This window comes from Triturus cristatus, chromosome 1_2 (assembly GCF_964204655.1).
Source record: "Triturus cristatus chromosome 1_2, aTriCri1.1, whole genome shotgun sequence".
Lineage (NCBI taxonomy): Eukaryota > Metazoa > Chordata > Amphibia > Caudata > Salamandridae > Triturus > Triturus cristatus.
Window position 1 is genome coordinate 48,984,689 of NC_140580.1, and position 22,556 is coordinate 49,007,244.

Here is a 22,556-nt window from a genome sequence, read left to right on the forward strand (position 1 = left end):
AATTTGCAAGGCACAGGGGAATATACTGTTCCTGAGATGAGGAGGCTATTAACTTGATATGGGGTGGTTCTCCCTTGAGGAAAGTTTGAATAAAATGGGGCCAAATACTGCATTATAACGCATAGTTTCCACACACATTTTCTCAAAAGCCACTGGTGTGCCAAACAATGGTTGACACCATGTTCTAAAAAATGTGCCGTGGGAGCCCCTTATGCCAGAGATAGTGTGTAACCAATATGTCAAAATGATCTCTAGAGCCAGCATTTTGTCATGGCTACCTAACCCCCTCACCATATGCCATAGTTATCCCCCCTAATACTAAGAATTGTCTTCAATATGCCAGCACCATCATTTTGTTACTGGTGACCCATATACTAAGAATTACCCCAAATATGCCAGTGGCAGCATTTTATGATGGGTGTCCCATATGCCAATAATTAAGCCTGTCATTAAGTTCATACTCGAAACACTCCTGTTGGCTGCCCTTACTAGTACATGGAATAAAAACTCTACCTTGCCCAACAATAATTTATGCCCTATGAGATGCCTGGTAATTAAAAATGAATAGCACGTTTTATTCTTTTGTACTGCTTAAGTTAAGCAGCGCAAACGTTGGATCATCCGTCTTTGCTGGCTTCTCTACTTGGAGAACCGACATTCAACTTTAAGAATTTGTAAGTCCGATGTTAGGCTCAGTTTTGTATATTCAGTTTCTAACGTGTTATGCTCAATATATATTAGACAAAAGGTTGTTGGGGCAAGCGGCTTTTAGAGCTGTGATCTGTACGATCCTAAAATTATATTGGTTAAACGTTTATTATCTCTTTGCACTGTGCACTTTAATTCACTTGTAAAGCCTAGCGATAAAGAGGGAAATCCAAATTCAGATTATAACTTTAGTTGCCCGGATCGCACAGAGGGCCCGTTAAGAGCTTATTTTAGGCTATTAGAAGTTCCCCATTTGTGATGCTGGTAGAGTGAGGATGTATTTTTGTGTGTTTCCTTTTATTGAGTGCAACTTTGTGATCTTAACTATGTTTTTACACAGGGTTTTTATTACTTTTGTTTCTCCATTTCGCTCAAGAATGTTAGCTGCTAAACATTTTCTTTTCCTTTATTCCTGAGAATTGCACGTTCTATTCTAATATTTCTATTTATTTGCTTTTTTAAATGTAGCGTGTTGTTGTGCACGGTTATGGCTGTGCAGAGTCGAAATAAAGGAAAGAAAGGCTGGCATGCTAATGTAAGCATTTTTCCACAGGTGTTCAATATACCAATAAACTTTAGTGTGACAATGCAATCATTTCGCCACAGATGCCCTTGTGGCCAATAATTTTCTCCAGTATGCCAGTGCTAGCCTTTTGCCATAGTTACCCCCACGTGCCAGTATGCCAAGTACAGCGGCAGACTCACAAGCGTCCACACTCACTCATGCTCACTTAAATTCATTCCATCACACTCCTGTTCGCACACGCTCATTCACACTCACTCAAACTGTCACTCCTGCACTCTCACTCCCTCGCACTCATTCATTCTCACGCTCTCACTCTTACACCTACCTTCACAGTTTCACTCTCGGTCTCTGTCATCCTCACTTATTCTCAGTTACCCTGTCTCACACTTTCTCATTGAGTTACACACACACTGTCACTTATTCTCACTCACTCCCTCAGTTGCTCTCTTTCACACACACTCTCAATCACCCCATGCAGGCACACCTCTGGCAATTACCTCCACCGGTCTGCTTGTCCACATATTCTTGGGCCAGGATCATAGCTTCCTCCCATTGCAGACGCTGAAGCAGAAGACGGAAAGCTGGAGCCTGTGGAGCTTCTTGCTTTATCAACTCACCCTCTCCTAGCTCGTCACAGGGTAGTGTTGGGTCAGTGAAACTCCTGACGCTACCGCACCCTGTTATGACGTGGGAGAGGGTGGTGTGGCAGTATGATTGATGGACCATCACAGGCACTGCAGGGCTTCCACTTAAAGTAACCAGGGCTATCGTTATGTGTGTTCCTGTAGCTCATCACACATGTGATGGGACTGAGGCATGTCAGACCAGGCCTCGGACTTTGCCAGCCATGGAAAATATTTTTTAATAGCTGGCACAGGCACCTCTGTGCACCTCCATCAGACAGAGTCACTGCCTCAGGCTGCTGCTCAACCCAATGATCAGCATTTTTTATGTTACCAATAGTGACCAATACGCTGTTATTTCCTTTTGGTATCATACATGAATTTCAGGAAAGGAGGAGAGTGGAGTCCTGACGTCCTATGGGCGGGCTGCCACTGCTGGGTAGCACAGGGATTTCCTATGCATTCTCTGCTGATGATCGTTGTTCTTCTAGCAGCATTTTACATTAGATAAAGTTGGCCCTGTCAACTGTTGGGTATTATTACTTTATTAAAAGTGGAGCTGGGAGTGAACTTCTGTTTCCTTTTCAAAACAGGCCCTCTTATTGCCAACTTTGTATTTTCATTAAGTGCCAAAGAAAAGGAAGATGTGTGTTTTATGGACAACACGGACTCCCAAGGACGTCACGGAGGTAAGAGAATGAGAAGCTCCTCCAGACTTATGAATTTATTTACTTTATTTGTTATTAACTGTGCAGTACCCTCCCACAAGCACAATATAATACCAATGGAAATGATAAAATATGAAAGGGCAAATAAAACGGAAAGAGAATGAAACCAAAACAAAAGCTAAGAAGAATTGCTATTGAGTAACATACTTGACAATCATGAAGACCATGATCTATAGGTATATCTATCTCAGAGCAGCAGTACTGCAATATAAGTACATGGTTTCTTCTTTTTGAATGTTACTGTCCTCCAGCAGCACACAGTGACATGAGGTAACAATTGGATTTAATTGGCATGAATCTTGGTATGTTCTAACAGCAAATGGAAGTAGAGGAACAGAGAAAGAGCAGGTAATTAAAGACACGGGAACCCACCTCTGACTTCCCACTTTGTAGTTAACCTTATTTGATAAGAATAACAATTATTGATATATGTGGCTTATCTTGAATAACGGGATTCGAAATCTGGTAATTTACTGCGATAATGTAGCATCGCTGGGAAAGAAAATTTTCCCCACTGTTGTTAGATCAACAGGGGTAGAAATTGCCTCACCTGTGTTTCCCCACCTCACATGAGTCTTTGGAGATCTGAGCAAGGTGGAGAATGGCGGCTGATAGTCTCACTTGCCCTCATTGACATCTCCTTGGTCTCCACAGACCCACAGGAGGGCGTGCAGCAACATAGGTGGTGCCATCTACACCAACCACCACCTACACTGTAAGTATGGATTTTCTCACTCTGACTGACCGCGAAAAACATGCGGTGAGCAGTTCTCACGGACCGTCTGTCCACATGGGCCAGCCTCTCCGCTCTCAACTGAGAACTTGGCTTTGGGCATGGATGATGAGTGAAGGCATATAGGGCGGAGGGGTGAATAGGATGGAAGATACTTTATTTTCAGTTTGGGTAGGGAAGGAGATTATATGCTGGGTTAGGTTAGGTGGCAGGAGGCCAAGATTTTTTTTCCAGTTTGGGCGGGGAGCAAGACTATATGAAGGAGGCCACATATTATTTGTTTTATATTCGACACAGGCAGGATGAGGTTAATTTGGAGGGTGGTGAGATTAGTGGCAGGATGCCAGGTATTTTCTTAATTTGAGAAAGAAAGGGGTGGCCAGAAAAAGTGAGTGGGTGGCAGGACACCAAGCAGGGAGTTGAGGCAGGTGAGACAATGGTCTCTACAACTCCAGCTTTACTTTTCTACTGCTGTGCAGGTATGGAAAACAGGGGCAGCTGATTAATAGGGAATACATTACATAAACTGATTGATGGGTAGGGCATGGCCGAGCTCGCCAACATGGCGGTGGCACTCAAGTGCAGGTCCGGTTTAACCCCTATCATCCGGCGTAAATGCGGACTTGTGATCGCCATCACACAGCAGATATAGTGCTTACCGACGGAGTGGCTGATTCCTGGTCAACCGCCACTCCTCACAGTGAGCTGGATGCCTGATGAAGCGTTGAAGCCTGCACCATAGTCTGGCGGTGAGGGAGAGGAGGGTGCCGGGTGGCTTGCGATCCTCCCCCTGGGGTGCTTTGGCAGTGTCGAGATAGACCCTTCCCGTGTGCCTTGAGGGATCCTCAGGCGGACCAGCTATCTGCGCCTCCTGATGACGTAGAGCTGGCGCCCGAGGAGGCCAGCAGGTGATGGTATTCCTTCTGTGCTGCTGCGGGGGTGGGCCGTACTGCGCAATTGATGCGCGCACATGTGGTGAGGGCGCCCTCCCCTGGATGGTTGCTGCTGTCCCTTCCTAACCTGCTAACTTCTCTTCACGGGACTGGGGCTGCAGGCCCTGGTTGGCATCTGGGGCCTCTGTCTAAGCTCAGCCTCCTGACCTGTTTGCCGCTCTGGGCCTATGATGCCAGGCCGGGATGGCATCTTGACTGAGGGCACGGGTCGCCTTTGTAGAGAGTCCGCTCCTTCAGTGAGGGCCCCCTCCCTTTGTAGTGGTGTGCCGAATGTGGAGGGATGGGCCATTTCTCATTCTTTGGCTCCCTCACTAGGTTTAGGTTTAGGGATTTATAGAGCTCATGACTACCCTTAGGCATCCCAGCGCTAGTATAAAACAAGACAGGGAGAATTCTGTACGTTGGCTTAGGGTAACAGCCATGTTTTTAGTCTCTTTTTAAAGGTCATTTTGCTGTTGATCATTCGCAGCTCTGGGTCCATACTGTTCCACAGTTTGGGAACCAGAGGTTTAAATGACTTTCCACCCCATCTAGATCTCTTGATTCTGGTGGTGTTCATCAGAAAATTTGATCCTGATCGAAGATGGTGCCGTGGCGAGTACGGGGAGATCAGCTCTCGTACCAGCAGGGGCCCTTTCCCGTGCATAGCTCTGTGGGCAAAACAGAGGGACTTGAATTTGATCCTAGCCTGGACTGGGAGCCAGTGAAGCTCCCTGAGGGAAGCTCTTACTGACTGATGTCTGGGTATCTTCAGAAGCAGTCGGGCTGCAGCATTCTGTAACACCTGCAGTAATTCTGTAGCACCTGCAGTATTTGGGGGAACCCGGGTATAAGGAGTTACCGTAGTCAAGCCTTGACACCACCAAGGCTTGAACAACTGTCTTCCTTGAGTTTTCTGGGAGCAGGCTCAATATTTTCCTGATCATTCGCAGCATCCCAAAACAGGTGTTCGCCAGTTATTTTGCTTGGATCTCCATCGTTAGGTTCTGGTCCAGCCATATCCCAAGATTTTTGATGGAGGTTTTGGGGGGGGGGGGCGGCAGGAGAAGGAGAGCTCCGAACGTGGGCCGAAGTTGCTGCCCCGGATGATAAGCTCGGTTTTGTCCCCATTCAGCTTAAGGCTGCAGTTGGCCATCCATGAACCAATCTTTTCCAGGCAAGGGGCGAGTTGCTTATGGTCTGAGTTAATGGAGTCAGAAATTGAACCACTAGTTGTGTGTCATCAGCACATGACACAATGAAAAGACCGAACACTTGTACTATGTGAGCTAGTGGGCTCGGTTATATATTAAAGAGGGTCGGGCTCAAGGAAGAACTATAGATGTCTGTGCACTCTGTCACACCTTTCTGCACTGCGCTCTGATCTGGGGCCCCCTTCCCCTAGGTTGGTGAGATTTGCGCATCCTTCATCGGAGGACCCAAGTATGCTGGACTACACTACACACCACCTTACTGTAGTTACTTTCTGGAAATCCTGGGACCTGCTGGAGCTGTGTTGCAACACCTCTATTGTTAGTCCCCGGGCTTGACCTCAGAGCACGGTAGACTGAACACCGCTTTATGACTCTAGGGCTGCAATTTTAGCTGGAACCTGAACCAGAGACACCATTTCCTTCTTTCTTGGCATGGGCAAGGATAAAACCTCTCGCTCCACCTCTACCCAGATGCGCATGAATCAGTACACTACGGGCTCCACCAGCGGTCGTCCAGGCCCCTTAGACGGCGATAAACACACCTCTTCATGCGGTGAACTTGCTGTTATTCTACAAGCAGCCAGGCATCGCAAACCGCAGTGGAGTCGAGGGTTGGAGAAGTACGGTTGGACGTGGCCTTACTGTGTCAGGACCTCCTAAACGCCACTGCCCGCCTAGTGGAAGCTGAATCTCACATCTCCGCGGTCGAAGATGAGCTCCCAATCCTTAAGTCCCAGGTTTCTTTGCTACTTACCCGCACATCGGAGCTCCATAGACGTGCAGAAGATGCAGAAAACCGTTTGCAGCATAATGACATTCGTGAATCGGAGTTTCCTAGAACGCCGAGGCCACTGAACCTCACTTGATGGCTGACTTCCTGGAACAGTGGATCAAATCCTGGATGCACAGCTCTAGCCTGTCCTCCTGGTTCGCTGTTGTTGGACTTGGCCCTTTTTGCAGGGTCAAACCTGAACTTTTTGCCTTCCTCCTAGTCTTTTTTCTGACCTGGTGTTGGTGGTTTTAGGACTCTGGGCACTTTAGCACTGCTGTCCAGTGTAAAGTGTGTGTGCTCTCTGTGGTAAACATTGTAAGATTGGCCAACATCTGTTTGACGTATCTAATTTACCCGTCAGTCCCTTTTAAAGTTGTATCTCAGATACCCATGCCAGTAAATTAAATGCTATTGGTGGACTTGCAGCACTGATTGCGCCACCCACCAAAGTAGCCTTTCAAACCCGTCTGAGGCATCTGCCATTGCAGGGCCTGTTCGCGCAGTTTACTGCCGCTGTGACGTGGCACATAAAGTGGGTGCCGCGTCTGTGACCCACCTTTTACTGCATGTCAGTCACCACCTAGGCCCTGGCTAGCCCTATGAGCAGGGTGCATTGTAGGTAAAAGGTAGGACATGTACCTTAATTGTGTGGCATGTCCTGGTAGTGACAAACAGCCATTTTGGTTTCTCACTGCTGTGAGGCTTCCCTCTCATAGAAATGCATTGGGGATTCCCTGATAGTGTTTCAGCGGTAATTTCTGATATGAGAGGAGCAGCGTGGTCAAGTTTGGTATGTTTGGAATAGTGGTAATAAATGCTGCGTAATGGTGTGCGCAGATTTATTATCACTATTTTAGAAATGCCACTTTTAGAAGTTGGCATTTCTGTGTGCTATGTGTCTTTGTGCCTGCCTGATGAGTATTGCATGTCTGGCTCTGGATTGACAGGGGCTGGTGAGTTGTGTGGCTCCAGAGGGGCAGGGTGAGTCAGCGCTAGGCTGAATAGGCAGATCTGCATTTGGAGTAGTGGGAGGAGTGAATAGGTCTGTACCTGCCTTGTTCAATGCTGGCTCCGCACCCCTGTGGTGCGTCTGGGGCCAGAGCTTACCCTGACAAAGGAGGATGTAAGCACTGTATAGAAAGTGCTTCAGTACCCCCCCCCCCCCAGAAACAGTTGGGACTGGATCCCCAATCCCTGTGCTAGGGAAGAACAAAGACATAGCATGATCTAAATATTGGGGCTGTGGCCCCATGTCGGGTGCTTACCTGTACCTGTCTGGGGGCCGAAGGACAGCTGGGCAAGGAGGAACCGCCATGGGACCCAGCTGCTGCTTCCTAGTGGTCCCTACGTGCTGGCCCGCCTGTGCCCAGCTCTGCCCCTCTGAATTTTGGACTTAGCGCCTGGATGCTACATCTTTATGGTCTGAGCTCAAGGAGGGCGACTCCAACTTTGCCTATGCGCCAGGAGCGCGTGGTGGTCATTATTTGATTTATTCCCCCAGCCTGAGAGATTGCGATATGTTGCTCCGTGAAGCCAGTGCCTGCCTGGTTGGAGGCGGGCCGCACCTCGCACAATGGGTCATTCCGGGTGGACGTGGCTGCCGAGCGTCAGGCAAGATTGTGCCGGGAGGAGGTCGGGCCCCCGTGTGCCAGTGGGAGCCCCGCGTGGTGCCCAGACAGGAGAGGGGATCGACAGAGACTTCGCTCCGTGTTGAGGTGATCCCGTTGTGTTGCCAAAAGGAGCAAGACCTCGCTCGCGATTTCCCACCAAGGCCGGAAGTCGGGTAAAGTCAGGAAGAACCTGATCGTAGGTGGGGCCAGCGGGAGAAGCCAATCGTGCAAAATGCGGAGCGGAAGCCAGGCATTGAAAGCCTGGTTGAGGGCGTGGCCTATGGACCGGAAGTCAGGCAAGTCTGCGCCTTTCGGTGCGGGCTCCCTTGTTTCCTGGTAACGGGGGGTGGGGGGCTTTGGGTTTACACATTGCCTCCGGGATAAGTCTGACTGCTGGTGCCAAGCTACCACGGGGGTGAGCAGGGGTTATCTTCGGCGTGTAACTCCCTTGCCCTGTTAGAGTGGTGGTTTCTGCCTGGTTTAGGTGCAAGCCCTAGCCAACCAGAAATCCCATTTCTAACAGCTGTGGAGAGGACACACCAGGTCCTCACTCCTAGACCTCCTCCTGGGGCCCCTCCCTGACCAATAATTGCTTGCATCATGAACTATAGGTACAGGGATGCGACCCTCGGGAGGCCAGATAGCGTCCAGGCCTCTGATGTGGTGCTACCAAGGTGCTCCTTTTTACAGATTACACATGAGATGTACAGCAACGTCAGCGTTCCTACTTGGGACTACAGTATTGTCTGTCGTTCCCAACCAGACCACATGTCATGCACCTCAACAAATTAATTTTTTTTTACTCTCCGGAATCCTCACGGCAGTGGCTTACAGAGGATCGCTTCCTGCACTAGTCCGCTGCCTCCTCTTCATGCCAACAAGGAACTGCTGTTCCCTCGGACCCGGAGTCGCTGCCCAAACCTCACAGGCAGCACATTCGTCCCCTGAGAAGGCTTTGAACTGCTCAATCCCCTTCACCCTCACTCCCCCGCAGAAGCAATCGCAACCACCGCTCGGGTCTGCAGCGATCCCTGCCCCTGGGATGGAAGATGTGGAACAAGGGGCATATGAACGTTCTCCTTCACCGTCTACTGATCAGGCTGTTCTCCAGCTGGACTCTGACCTTTCCGCAATCCTGTGATTTGACAGAGTTGTCACTATTTGACAGGTCTTTGTCTGGATACAGAATGGCCGACTACTCTCTTATGGATGCCTTCTTCTAAGATGGTGTTCCCCCATTAACTTCCGTAACTACAATGTTTTGCTTAATGCAACTTTTGTTCAGGGCGACAGATTCTTCTAGCGTAGAAGTATGGGGAGGGACAGGAGTTGGGGGCGGGGTTTTCTTTGCAAGATGTTGTCTTTTCACTGTAGGGTTTTGTATGACGTGTTTGTTTACCTTATTCCTTCCCTTTTAGGTGTTGGCAGACACCTCAGTACCATTTGTGACTTCACTTTTGGGATGGTGCTCACTTGTAGCTTCTTTTTGCTACGGCCCTTACCATGTTACACGGCCCAATGGGTTCTTTTTCCAGGTTGCCCAATCGCCCTTCAAGATAGTTACTCTCCATACATATGGCCTTCTGGGTTTTGTCATGGCATGTTAACGGCCTATTGGACCAAGTGAAACTGTCCACTGTCTTTACCTTTGCCCACCGTCATCTCCCCGATGTACTTTTGTTTCCGGAGACTCACCTTTTAGGGGAACGCTGTCCCTTTCTGGCCCGCATTGGCTATGAGAGGGTCTGGTGGCTCAGTGGACTAATGCATCCACTGCAGGGGCCTGTGTTCTACCTCATGGTCACAAGTTCAAATTCCAGCTGGTCCACTTTTCATCCATCTGAGGTCGATAAAATGAGTACCATTGAGTTGGGTAGCAATAAACATCTGTTATTCAGCGCCAAGATGCATATGGGTGAACGTGTGCTTTACAAATACACATTAGATTATGTTTCATGCTGGGTATTCCCAGGGAGCGAGAGGTGTAGCCATCCTTCTGCTCGTTCCTTTCCTATGGCGGTCTCTCAAGTAACGTGCGACCCGCAGAGTTGCTTTGCTGCTCTGGAGGGTATACTAGAGGGGCGGGTAATTGTTCTAGTTAGTGTGTATGTACCACCTGCCTCTTTGCCTGCGTACCTATGAGACCTCTCGAAACTTCTTTCACACCTTCCACAGGGACTAACGATTCTAGGGGGCGACTTCAATGTGGTATTGGACCCGGACCTAGACAGCATGGGAACCCCTACCACCTCTAGGCATGCTGTGGCTCGCTGACTTGCGGACTAGACCCATACTTTGGTACACTGTGACGCTTGGAGGAACTGGCACCCTAGACTCCGCAAGTTTACACACACCTCTGCAGCTCACCATACTCCCTCCCGGATAGATCTCATTCTTCTGCCCGCCACTGATTGTCGTCAGCTGACCCAAATCCAAATTTTGCCACGCGGAATCTCAGACCTCTCGCCCTTGCTTTTCCATCTTGGTCATCTACCACCTGGCTTGCGCCTTTTGTGGCCTGGTATTTCTAGGACAAAACATTTACCCAGTGACTGGGGGCTGAACACCGCGCATATTTCCATACCAATGATGGGACGGTCCAGCGCGTTGGTACTATCTAGGCAGTTGGCAAGACGACAATGCGGGGGTTTGCAAAAAGTTACATCAGAACACGGAAATGTGAACGCTCCTCCCTTATTACCCAGCTGGAAGTACGCGCCCTCCGCCTTGCATTGGCTCCTCAAGAGGACATCTCCCGTCAACTAAGCCTCGCCCGCGAGTGCATTCGTCTGCACTCACTGGAGGCTTCTAAGGATCTTTGGCGTGCCACAATGGCCAAGATTTATGGTGGGGAGGCAAGAATGGGAAACTGCTTTATTGGCTGGTGTCTCACCATCAAGCAGATAGGTTCATCCCTGAGGTCGTAGACAAGAATGGTTGCTCACAGTAAACTCTCCCAGAAATAAAGCAGGTATTTGCTCTATATTATAGGAAGCTTTATCTGAAACCAATAGATAGAGATCCAACTATGTCCCACTCTTTTCTCGATTTGGTCCCTCTTCCTACATCATCCTCCACTGAATCTCGACTATTTGAGGACCTTCTCACGGTGGGAGGGATCGGAGATGCCCCGGCCGGTCTGGCTGTGGGGAAAACTCCAGGCCCAGATGGCTTCCCCCAGGAATACTATGCCACATTTCGAGAGACTCTTCTCCCCCATCTTTTGTCCCTATACGAAGAGGTCTGTCAGGTGGGCTCCTTTCCGTTTGAGCTGGATGCAGATTCCTTCCACGTTCCTCAACTGCGAGGTCAACATTTTTGCCACAGGGTTGGCAAACAGACTCAAACAGGTATTGCCAATGCAGCTTCATGCCATCTCGGAGCATGAGACACTGTATCGATCGACTTCATGTGGCTCTGGCCCAACGTCATCGATTGCCTCCAGATTTGGCTTTACTCCTTATTGATTTTGAGAAGGCCTTCGATACGGTGGACTGGTGCTACATTCAGTTGGTGATGGCTTCGTGCTGGCATTGGTCCCCGATTCAGAGCTATGGTCGGTGTTCTTTACTCCAATCCCACTGCCAGAGTGTGCATCAATGGAGTCCTTTCTGCTAGTTTTCCCGTTGATCTGGGAACGAGGCAGGGTTGCCCCCTGTCTCCACTCCTTTTTAACTTAGCAATAGAGCCATTGGATCAGCTTAACCATACGGATACCCAGTGCTCTGGATTGGCCTGGAGTGCCTGCCATGAAGATCGCATTGCGTTATGCGCTGATGATGTTCTTCTGTATCTTGCAAACCCGGCTGTAAGTGGGCCTAGACGCCTCCGACTGGTTAAACACTTTGAGGTTGCCTCTTTCCTTAGGATGAACCCATCTAAATCCGCGCTGGTTCCCTTGGCGTCGGCGAGGGGCAGCTTTGACTGGCATACGACTATCCCTCTTCGTCGACTTTGTTTCAAATATCTCGGCCTATAGGTTGCTCCACATCCCAAATTAGCTCTTAATCTTCAGCCTTTAGTTTGGAAAACTAAAGCGGACCTCGTTAAATGGCAGACTCTGCCTCTTAATGTAATGGGTCGTATCGCATTTTACAGGATGATGATCCTTCCGCGATTTCTTTACATCTTCTAGAATCTACCACTTCATCTGTCTCAGATCTGGTTTTGCGTATTTGATGGCACAGCAAGAACATCCCTGTGGCGGGGTTCTAGGCCGCGTTTGTCCTTTGTGCACTGTCAATGAAGCCCCTTTGATGGTGGCCTGGGAATGTCTAATCTTCACCTTTACTATTTGTCTTCCCACCTTCTGGTTATCCATGACTGGTTCAACAGGGAATGGTCTGACCCAACCTACCGCCTAGAGCTCTCACTGATGAGCTTCCCTCACCTGCAGGCCATGCTCTATGGGACCCCGGTTTCCCTTTCTATACCCTCTGTAACTAGAGTGGTTTTCCTTGCCTGGAATGCAGCACTCTGCCATGTTCAATGGGAAGCCAGACTTACACAACAAACGCCTCTTTGGCACGGTACTTGGTTGCAGGAGGTGGCAGCACTTCAGGGTTCCCGATCATTGGATCTTATTGGCATTACTCGCTTAGGTGATGTATGGTCGTCTTCCCATATATTCACTCACCCACGCTCTTCAACCTATTCATGGAGCCTCTAACTACCATTCTGAACAATTCAAACATTCAGTACCACATGTACGCGGATGACACTCAACTGTATATGAAGATCTCTTCTCCAGACAACATGAAAACTCTTAATGGAGCGCTTCAAAAAACTCAACAATGGCTAACACATAACCATCTGCTACTTAACTCGTCCAAAACAGAATTTCTCCAGATTACCCCCCGCAACCACAAGGCCCCCACGCAAAACTGGATCAATCAAATCTCCGCACTCAACTGAACCCTGCATATGGTGGATTCTGCGTGCTCTTTAGGTGTCACCCTAGACAAATTTCTAAACATTGAAGGCCACATCAGTGCCACCGTTAAGAGTGCCAATCATCAGCTCAACACTCTTAGGAAAATCAAACCCTTCCTACCTCCGGAGGATCTCCAGTCAGCAGTCCAGTCCTTAGTTATCTCACGAGTAGAATACGGTCTGGTGACCTAGCAGGGCTTCCTAAATCTAGGTTAGCGGCGCTAAGAGCTTCTCTGAATGCCTCGGCCAGACTTATCACAGGCGCCAGAAAGCATGATCATATTACCTGACTTAATCCAGCTTAAATGGCTTCCCATTGAAGCAAGGATCCATTTCAAGATATCCTGCATGACACATAAAGCTATACACTTCAATAGCCCCGTTTACCTGGCCGAAAAACTCGAGCTCTCCGGTTCCAGGCGAAACTTAAGAAGCTCCAATACCCTACTACTGAAACCACCGAAGTTCAACAAAAAAAGAACTTACAATCGCACCTTCTCAGGGCTGGCTCCAAGAATTTGGAATACCCTCCCAACGGAGATCAGAGCCAACCCCTCGACGGCTTTATTAAAAAAACAGGTAAAATGGCTACTGTTGGAAGAACTTCATCAGCAATAGCCTCTTTGTCATCTGCTAGATACTTCCTTTTCGTGCTTGACAATCTTTTTTTACGTTATGGGTCAAAATATATGCTTGTCAATTATTTTCACTTGGTGCTTGAAATATGTGCCCATCTAGGGTTCCTTAGCAATAACCTCTATGACTTTTGCCAGACACTTCCCCTCACTCCATGAAGTTATGCTTGACAAGTATTTTCACTTTGCGTGTGAAATATGTGCTGGACAATCATTTTTACTTGGGATTTAAACTGTATGTTGGCGCTCTCTGGAAGTAATTCAATGATGAAACTGTACGGCCCATCCAGTTGGGCTTCTACATGTTGTTCACTTGCTACCTCTTCCTCCCTTACCACCCACATTTATTCTTATGCCTCAGGCTCTTCTCATGCTGATCTATTGTATTGTACTTATACTGTTTATTCACCTCAATGTCAGTTTTTCTCTTTGTACAGCGCTCTGATACCCATCTGGGTCTTGTTCGCGCTTTATAAAACTTTTCAAATAAAATATACTCCTCTTTCAGGCCCTTCGACAGACATAAACCCTTGCAAATACCGAATTCTACAAGTACCTCCAACTCAGACACGCTCTCTACACTCATACCCAATCAATGGATAAACTACCGGAGTTTAGCCCCTCAGAGGCCAAACCTCTCATGGGTAACCGGTGTCTTGGGGGGATCTCTCAGCTTTATCGCACCATCATAATTAATTCCCCTAGCTCGTTAGACTACCTCCAAGCCCATTGGGAAAGTTTGATGGGGCCCATGGAGGATGAAGACTAGCAAGACGCCCTGATGGCACCACGTGAACTCACTTTCTCCTCACGATTATGACTAGTGCAGACATACTAACCCTACTTTGTTTATCTTTTGCCGGCCTGCATATGTGGAGCAGGGCGTTGCCCTACTGCTGCCTGGCCACATTGCAGAGGGGACCCAGCAGATTTTTATCATACGGTGTTGTCTTGTCCAGCGATATGTCGATACTGGGCAAGGTGACCCGAGAGTTATCAGATGTCCTCGGATAGGAAGTCTCCCTCTCCTCCTTACTGATTCTCCTTGGTGTGTTTGAGGGCTCTGAGGGCACGAGGGCTGAGAGAGCATTCCTGGGCACGGCCCATCTTGTCGCGAAACACGATTTTTCTACACTGTGGTTGTCCCGTTCCCCCGACTCTCAAGAGCTGGAGACGGGGTGCATTGGTGTGCACGGAGCGTGCGGTTTTTAAGGCCCTGGTTTGCCCCCAGAAGCATGGGCGGATATGGGGGAAATAGTTGGGCCAAATTGTTTGAGATGGTCATTACGATGTATTTCTGGTCATCATGTACACTCTATGTGAAGTACTGCTTTAATGCTCTGATATTTCATCCTGTACTGTGCTATAGGTGTGCCATATGTTCATATCTGCCACTTGTCATGGCTTAAAATGCTATAAAAATGGTTTCTCAAAAAAATAATTAATGGCTTACAGTGAATAACTGGGATATTATTCCCCTTGGGGCGCTGATTGACATCAGAGACAACTCGAGTAATGCGTTAGTTTTCTAGTTGATGTTACGCTGAACTTCTTTGTGAAAAACATTGTTTTTTCACTGTTGCCTATCTATAATTCTATATTTTGTGAAATCGAGAAAAAATGAACTGTCAGGGAGTCCATTTAAATCGTTTTTTTTCATTCCCTGCAGAACATAAACCCAGCCCACCAGTTGTTTCATTCATCATTAAAGAAGAAGGAGATACAGACTATACGGACTACAGAGGTGAGTATCAGTTTGTCTCCGCTAAAATCACTACAAAGCAACATCTGTTTTCTGCCCCTCTACTACTCAAACTAATACCACGAAGCAAAAACTCTTTTAGGTCTGGGGCATAATCGTCCTCTGTGCTTAATTTCAACTTGACTTCACTGTCACTAATTTTGCCAAGACAAACAGACCACTGCTACAAAACACCGCCCACCCCCCCCCCCCCCCCCCCCTCTACAACTAAAGCACATCTTTGGGTTCTCAAATCTATTAGGCCTCTGAGAAAAGACATGTCTTACAACCCACTGCAGAAGTTGGTGTTGAATGGAATAAGTGCTGTAATTTCTGAGATGGTATCTCCTGCAATAAGCAAAAAAAGATATTATCCTGAAGCAAAGATGAGTTCAAATACAAATTAAGTTGCAAAACCATTTGATCTCTTCCTACAGGAATTAATGCGTTCAGTGCTGATTTCGAAGTAAGTGATGTTGATCACGTCGCTGCGGAAGGAGGAGAGAGCATTAATCTCAGCTCAGGTACATTACAAATGTTCCTTTATTGTTACAGTGATAAGTCTGACCAGTGTTTAATGCCCGTGTTTATTTCACGCGTATTTGTTTAAAAAAAAGAAAAGGCTGAAGGGGTTACGTTTTTGCATTGGGGTCAAATCACAGTGAACAGGCCTTATGGCTGTTAGTGGAGTTGTTTCCCGGTGCTAGGCCATTGTAGCATAAACTCTTTGACCCAATAAACAATGTTTTTCTACTGTCAACTTCCCTGAACTTTGTTAACAACATGGGACTTCGATCATTCCACTGTGGTAATAAATGTGTGAATCGGTTTTTATTAGTAAAGTTGCTTTAAATAACATATATCATTGGACCATTTTTGTTTTGATAGTATATGTCCAGATGTGTGGATTGTGACATGCTATTTATTTACTGTTATTGAGTGTGACGAGGGGTCACAACTTGTGAGGTGCGGTCTCCAGTGGGTCACGATGCTCCTCCATCTTCAACAATAGTAATAAATAGCATCTTACTCTACTTAAATGGTTTGTGTCAATGTTGTTTTCTCGGGTCCCAAACTTATGAACACAAGTATTTAAGCAACACAAGAGTATAATACCATTTCACCAGCCCTTAATATGAGCAGTGAATTGTTAGGGGTTTGATCATCTAGAATCAATTTTGGCACTCACAGGGGGTTTCATATTTGCTGTGTATTAAGTAGTAGGTGACTGAATCTGTGTTTGTTACTCACGTAATAACCTGTTTTATTCAGGTACATTCATTTCACTGGCATGATATATACATATAGACTACAGTTACAGTACATAGTCTGTCTGTGACCATCGGAGGTGATCAGAGTAGGTATGTAGCCCAAGGTAGCAAAGGCATCTATCAAAACATATAAAAGTGCATGACATTGTATCATACCTTAAATCAGTGTTAGGAGCTAATGCATCAAATTACAATCAAGGTGCAGTAAGTTAGGAACACTGTTGACACACAGCTCCAAACACATTGTTATGTATGAAAACAGCATATTGGCACATATCAATGACTTATATAAACATACTTCAAGGGACATACTATTGTAGTAATACATCTTTGATGCACCCAGAGAAATAATAACTCTGGATGAACACTGTACATCGAATTGTTAACTCATGTTATTAGCAATCTGGAAGTCTTGCACCATCAGCTGTTGTTTTAAACACAGGATATAGAAGCAACACCAATGTTTGGTTGCATTGTGTAAATGGAACTTCTCATCTTAATGTGCACAGTCACATGCTTACCACATTCTTACGAAACATGGAGATTTTGCTGAGAACGTAGACTTGGGACGTTTGGGCAAGGATTCTCTAGGTTGTCCATGCAGCATGACTATTCAAATTAGTTTGTATTGCTTATTTCGACAATGAACTATAAGTAGTACTGAACAAGTAATGCATGTTTAGATATTTCAGTTTTTGTCTGTTTGTGCCTTATGACCTGTAGATAATATAATATTTTCTTGTTTAATTTACAGTGCTTTGACTACCTTGTTTGATACCTCATTCTCCTCAATTCTTACGAGTCATGCAGCGCAAGTCTGTGGAGCAGTTTAGTAATTTGTAGGAAGTCTGTACTTAAACATGACCCTCTGAACATGGTTTCAGCTTGGGTTTGGTCAAAGAAACCTGCCAAACTGAACATCTGTTGAGAAGTAGTAAACATAGTCGCATGATGAATTATGTGAAAAATGTTTGATCAACTTGACTAGGGGTTGGATCGTAGTTGCTCATAATAAAGATGAGTATGGTGGAATGTATTCTTTGGCCCAGAAGATATTCTGTATATATCTCTCATTGTCTTTTCAGACTGTCCATATTACAATCCCATAACAGTTCCATGAGATGCAGGTCTGAGGCATATTGGATGTTATGACATAGTCCAATAATATTTTAACTATAATCCTATCTTATTTGTCCTTATTTCTGGTTCCCAGGCGATATGCTTACCTGCCTAATGGTAACAAGCATTGGCATGGCCAATAGGTCTCGCCTTTGGGACATTATAAGTGTGTAGCCATGCAACAGTTGATGTTGCACCAAGGATATTGTGTTGCATAATTAAATACTTATAAGGTCCCCAAGGCTAGACCTATTGGCTATGCCAATGCTTGTTTCTTTCTGGGACCCATTTTCTTGCTTTATTTGCTATGCTATGTGCACATCACTGTAAAATTTCAATAAATAAATGTAAAAATCTGGACAACTTTACCTTCTCCTAGTAAACAAGGCAAATAATGAGGGGAAACAATTTCTGGTGCTAGATCACCATGGTGTGGGTAGATATAGAGAAATGGAGTGATGACCAATGACAGGGCACTGATGTCAAGCTGCATATCGTTGCAAAGTTAAAAAGGCTTAAGAGGCAAGCCGCAAGGCTTTAAAGAGGTATTTTAAGACCATGCAGTGTTTATTTAGAATATACTTTCATAACACTTCTGATCACTGAACACCATCCTGAGCTACTGCCTAATATAGGAATTCGATAGGTGTATGCAAGGGTTAAGTACCTTTAACACCACCACTGAAGTACTCTAGTCCTGCCCTGTGAGGCAGCAGAATTAGTCACAAAAGCTGCAGTGAAAAAGGTTTACAACTGCAGTAGGAGTACCCAAGTGCCAATTTTATCCCCTTGCTCTTGAGAGAGAGTAAGAGAGTGAGGAAGAGAAAGTAGATACATGTAAATAGTGAAAAAGAAAGCGAAAGGAGAAAAGATAAAGAAACATACAGAAGGGACAGATTGACAACTGAGAAAGAACGAAAAAAGAAAGAAGCAGAAACAAAGAGAAAGAAAAAAAGGAGTAGAAGAAAGAGGGCAAAGAGGAAGAAAAAAAATAATAAAAGGAATTGATAAAGGGGGAGAAAAATGAATGGTAATACAAAAAAGGAAAAAAATAATTGGAAAGGAGAATGGAGGGGGAGAAAGGCAAAAATAATTAGTAAAGAAAAAAAGAAAAAAACAGAATAGAGGAGAAAATTAAGCAAAGTAGAGGAAGGACAGTACAGAAGGGAGAAGATTAACGCAGCAGCAATGAAAGAGGAAGGACGGAAAGCAGGAAAGAGGTGAGGAAAATGAAATGGAGAAAAATAGACTTGGCAGAAAAAATGGAAAAGGAGAAGGAAGCATTGTAGAAAGAAAGATGGAAAGGAGAGAAAACTAAAGAAAGGAAAAGAACAAAAGAAAAGAAATAATGATAAAGGAAAGGAGAGAAAAATTAGGAAAATGAGAAAACTAGGGAAAGAAATGAGAAAATACTGAAACTGTACCAATAGAGTTATAGCAAAAAAGAAAGATGAACCTACATACGAAGATGAAAGAGAAAGAAGTAAAAGAAAATATTAAAGGAAAGGATTAGAGAATGAAAGACATGGGATGAAAGAAAGAAGGAACAAGCCCGAAAGTGGTGCGTGCGCGAGAGAGAGAGGGAGCAGGAGGTGAGCCCGGTGCGTGAGTGCGCGCGCGCGCTGTCTGCTCATTTTCAAGCACTGCACTCGTGCTTGTGGCACGCCGCACCGCGCTCCCGCAAGGTAGATGCCGCCACAACTACGAGAGCAGTGCTTGAAAAAGAGCAGAACGACGGCTAAAGGTCCTCCTATGCATGCATGCGTGCTGCGTAGGCGAGACCTAAAAATAGTATGACTGCCTTGCCAGGCATTCAGAACCATCAGTTGTCTGATTTACACTAATAATTGGTTTTTCTATCATGTGATGGTTATCTTTAAGAGGACTTTCTATATAGACAGTGGTCCTGGTGTGTTTTACCATACAGTTTTCCAAAGTCTTACAATCCCTCCTTTTTCCCTGACCCGTGGACCTCTTTGTTTGTATATCTACATGATCTCCAAAATTCTACCAGGCTCTCCCTGTCTGGAGAGTCAAACTGCTCTCCTGATTAACCACACAGACATTACAATCCAGGTTCTCCAAAAGGTTTGATGACATTATATATAGTTTCTGTCACAGATGTATGTGTAAAAAGCTAATATATATATGTTATTATGATTCAACAGATGGGAGCCTGGACGAAAAAAAGAAGAGTCGGCATTTGGTCACATGTCATCGAAAACCAGCACAAAGTAAATCCGGAAAGGTCAAATCAAAGAAGGTTCACAGCTTTGCTGAGAGTGCACTATCTACAGGCAAAGTCCAGTCAGTAAATGATCAGAAAACAAGAGAGGAGAAAAGGAAACGCCAAATAGGTTTTTGTCATTTAGCCGATTCCATGGTATTGGAGAACCAACACATATCGGCCAAATCCAGTGAAAGTGAGAGTGCTATGGGGAATGTAAACATTAATCCAAGTGAATCAAAAGCACTGGAAAGTTGGAGACTGTATCCATGTTCTGGAAGTGAGATAACCTATCAGAATGAAATCTACCTGGATGAAAGTCAAATTGAACACCAGCTTACACATAAAGAAAAAGGACCGGATACATATCTGGGGCTTGGGGAGAAACTTTCTGCAATTTCTGAACAACAACAACATGAGAGAACACACATGCGGGATCGACCATATCAGTGTACTACATGTGGTAAAAGCTTCCATCACAAGCAAGTGTTTATAAGACACCAGAAAATACATACTGGAGAGAGACCCTATCAGTGTCTTATATGTGGAAAAAGCTTTAGACTAAAAGAGGTTCTTACTCAGCACCATAATATACACACAGGAGAGAAACCTTTTCAGTGTAATATATGTGGAAAAAGCTTCAGTCGAAAAGGCACTCTTGTTAGACATCAGACAATACATTTTAAAGATGGGATAGCTTTAGAATCATTATCGCCCTAGCCACCAACTGTAGCACTCCAAATCCCATTGCATATCAATGTTCCACAGCTCGTGAGAAGAAGGAAGTATGTGTTTGCAGGATTGTCCACCTGCAGGCTGAACACTGTTGGCTCTAAGCCATGCCTACCAACATCAAACATTTGCTCCAATGCTAGAACATACTGAAAATAATTTTAAAAATGGTAAACTCCTTTTCCTGGATTGCAGGCATTGTGTCGCTGCAATAATTAATCATTACTGCATTCTGCTGAGTGTATTAAATGCTGCTAATTGCCATACTTGCAATTATAGTCCTAAACAAAAGGATATTGATCATCTTACGTTACCAACATGTTCCAGGAGGAGCGCCACACGTAGAAAAAGTTATAATTTGTATTTATTTTGTTTATTTGTACAGCCCAGACCTACGCCTGAGATTAGAAGAAGGAATAGGTGTGGCGATGTGGCATGGCTGTGCTGTCTTGTTTAAGGAAAGGGGATGATGTAGTGACATGATGTGAATGGACATGCTGTAGAATGTTGAGTGTAGAGCTTTGAGAATATGATGGTGCTCAGACTGTTGAGGGGGATCTGTGTGCAGAGTGAATCCTGGCAGTTGGGAGGATGAAGCCTACACAGGAGCTACCGGGCTCTGGCTGTAGCCTAAGGACCTAATATGAAATAAAGAAGTTACCTACAACCTGAGTGGCTCCATGCTATAGTGTGAATACCTTCTCCTCCAATTACAACCATTGTTTTTTAATCTCTTACCGTCAAATCAGGAGAGATTTGTCAAAGCTCAAAGGGAAGGTAGTTGCACTGTACAGGACCCAAGAAACTGAATGCTACCCTCCTAAACGAGTATGATGAAAACAGGGGGCCTGTATGAATAGCCCAACACCTGGTCTAAGCGATCTGGTTGGGATGTAGTGGCAGAGCCAGGAGGATAACTACTTGGGAGCAGCATTTTAAAAGTTTGGATGAAAAGTACTAAGAGCTTTGTATTGAATTCTAATCTTGACCGGTAGACAAGGGAGAGTGTGTCGAGCCTCCAAAACATGATCAGACTCACGGAGGCCAATAATGGTCACACAGCCATGTTTTGTATTCCCTGCGGGTTTGCAATTTGGTAATCTAGGGGGCCTAGGTAGTGGATGTGTCCATAGTCTCGGGGAGACCGTATGAAAGCGTTGATTAAGAGAGTCCAACTCATCTGAGGGAGAAATAGAATTTTTTTCTTTCTGCTTGAAAAAGCAAAGCAAGATATGGAGGTTTTATGTATCTTGGTATTAAGGGAAGGCTCATGGTCAAACCAGAAGGCAGATTTTTTACTTTCTTGGCATGGGCCAAAAAAGCACCCATGGAAGTAGGCTAGAAGAGTTGGTTCCAGACCAAAGGTGTGTCCCAGCCTGAAGAATTTTCATCCTATCCCTGTTTATCTTGAGACAATATGCTGCCATCCTGTCCAGCACTGAGGGAAGGCAGTTATGAAGGGGTAGCTTGAAGTCGGAAACTGAGTTTAAGGTTTAAGAAGGATTTTGGTTTCATAAGCATATGACACCAGCTGAAAGCCAAAGCTCCAGATTACCTGCTCCAGAGGATGGACATATATATTGAAACAAGACTTTTAGATAGATCAGACCCTTGAGGCACACCACATTTTAAAGGTGACACTTGAACCAGAAAGAAAGGAGATAGACATATTGAGTCTGGCTAAGAGGAAGAAGGATAACCAACCCGGCACATCACCTAGTAATTCCAATCCCTTTAAACTGGTTGATACGAACAGTGGTCCATCTAAGGCCTCAGAGATGTCATGCAGCAACAGGCTAGCTGGGATGCGCTGAACCCAGTTGCAATGAAGGGAGTCGAGCTAAAGGCAATCTCAGTGCTATGACTTTCTCTAAAACCAAATTGTGTCCTATCAAAGGGTCTAAGCGTTTTTCGACAGAATTAAGAACAGGTAACAGTCGAAGAATGAACTCATTAGGATGAACCTACGATACAGCGCAAGATGCCGGTCTGTGAAAGTCCTTTTGTGAGCTTACGACATTTTTACAGAGAGCCTCAAGCCCGCACTTTGCTT

General features: G+C 45.6%; 1 protein-coding gene across 3 annotated transcripts in view; it reads left to right on the forward strand.

Annotated features, from left to right (window-relative positions):
• LOC146866743 (uncharacterized) overlaps window positions 1-21,170 on the forward strand; it is a 38,116-nt gene extending 16,946 nt beyond the window's left edge. The window contains exons 3-6 of one of the 3 annotated variants that reach the window (XM_085601083.1): window positions 2,451-2,546; window positions 15,083-15,157; window positions 15,592-15,678; window positions 19,713-21,170. In XM_085601083.1, coding sequence (XP_085457209.1) covers window positions 2,451-2,546; window positions 15,083-15,157; window positions 15,592-15,678; window positions 19,713-20,491 — 1,037 coding nt within the window. In that variant the 3' untranslated portion in view covers window positions 20,492-21,170. The remainder of the gene's footprint in view (window positions 1-2,450; window positions 2,547-15,082; window positions 15,158-15,591; window positions 15,679-19,712) is intronic. The other 2 variants (XM_085601102.1, XM_085601094.1) reach the window with 2 other exon arrangements.
• The last annotated feature ends 1,386 nt before the right edge of the window (window positions 21,171-22,556 follow it).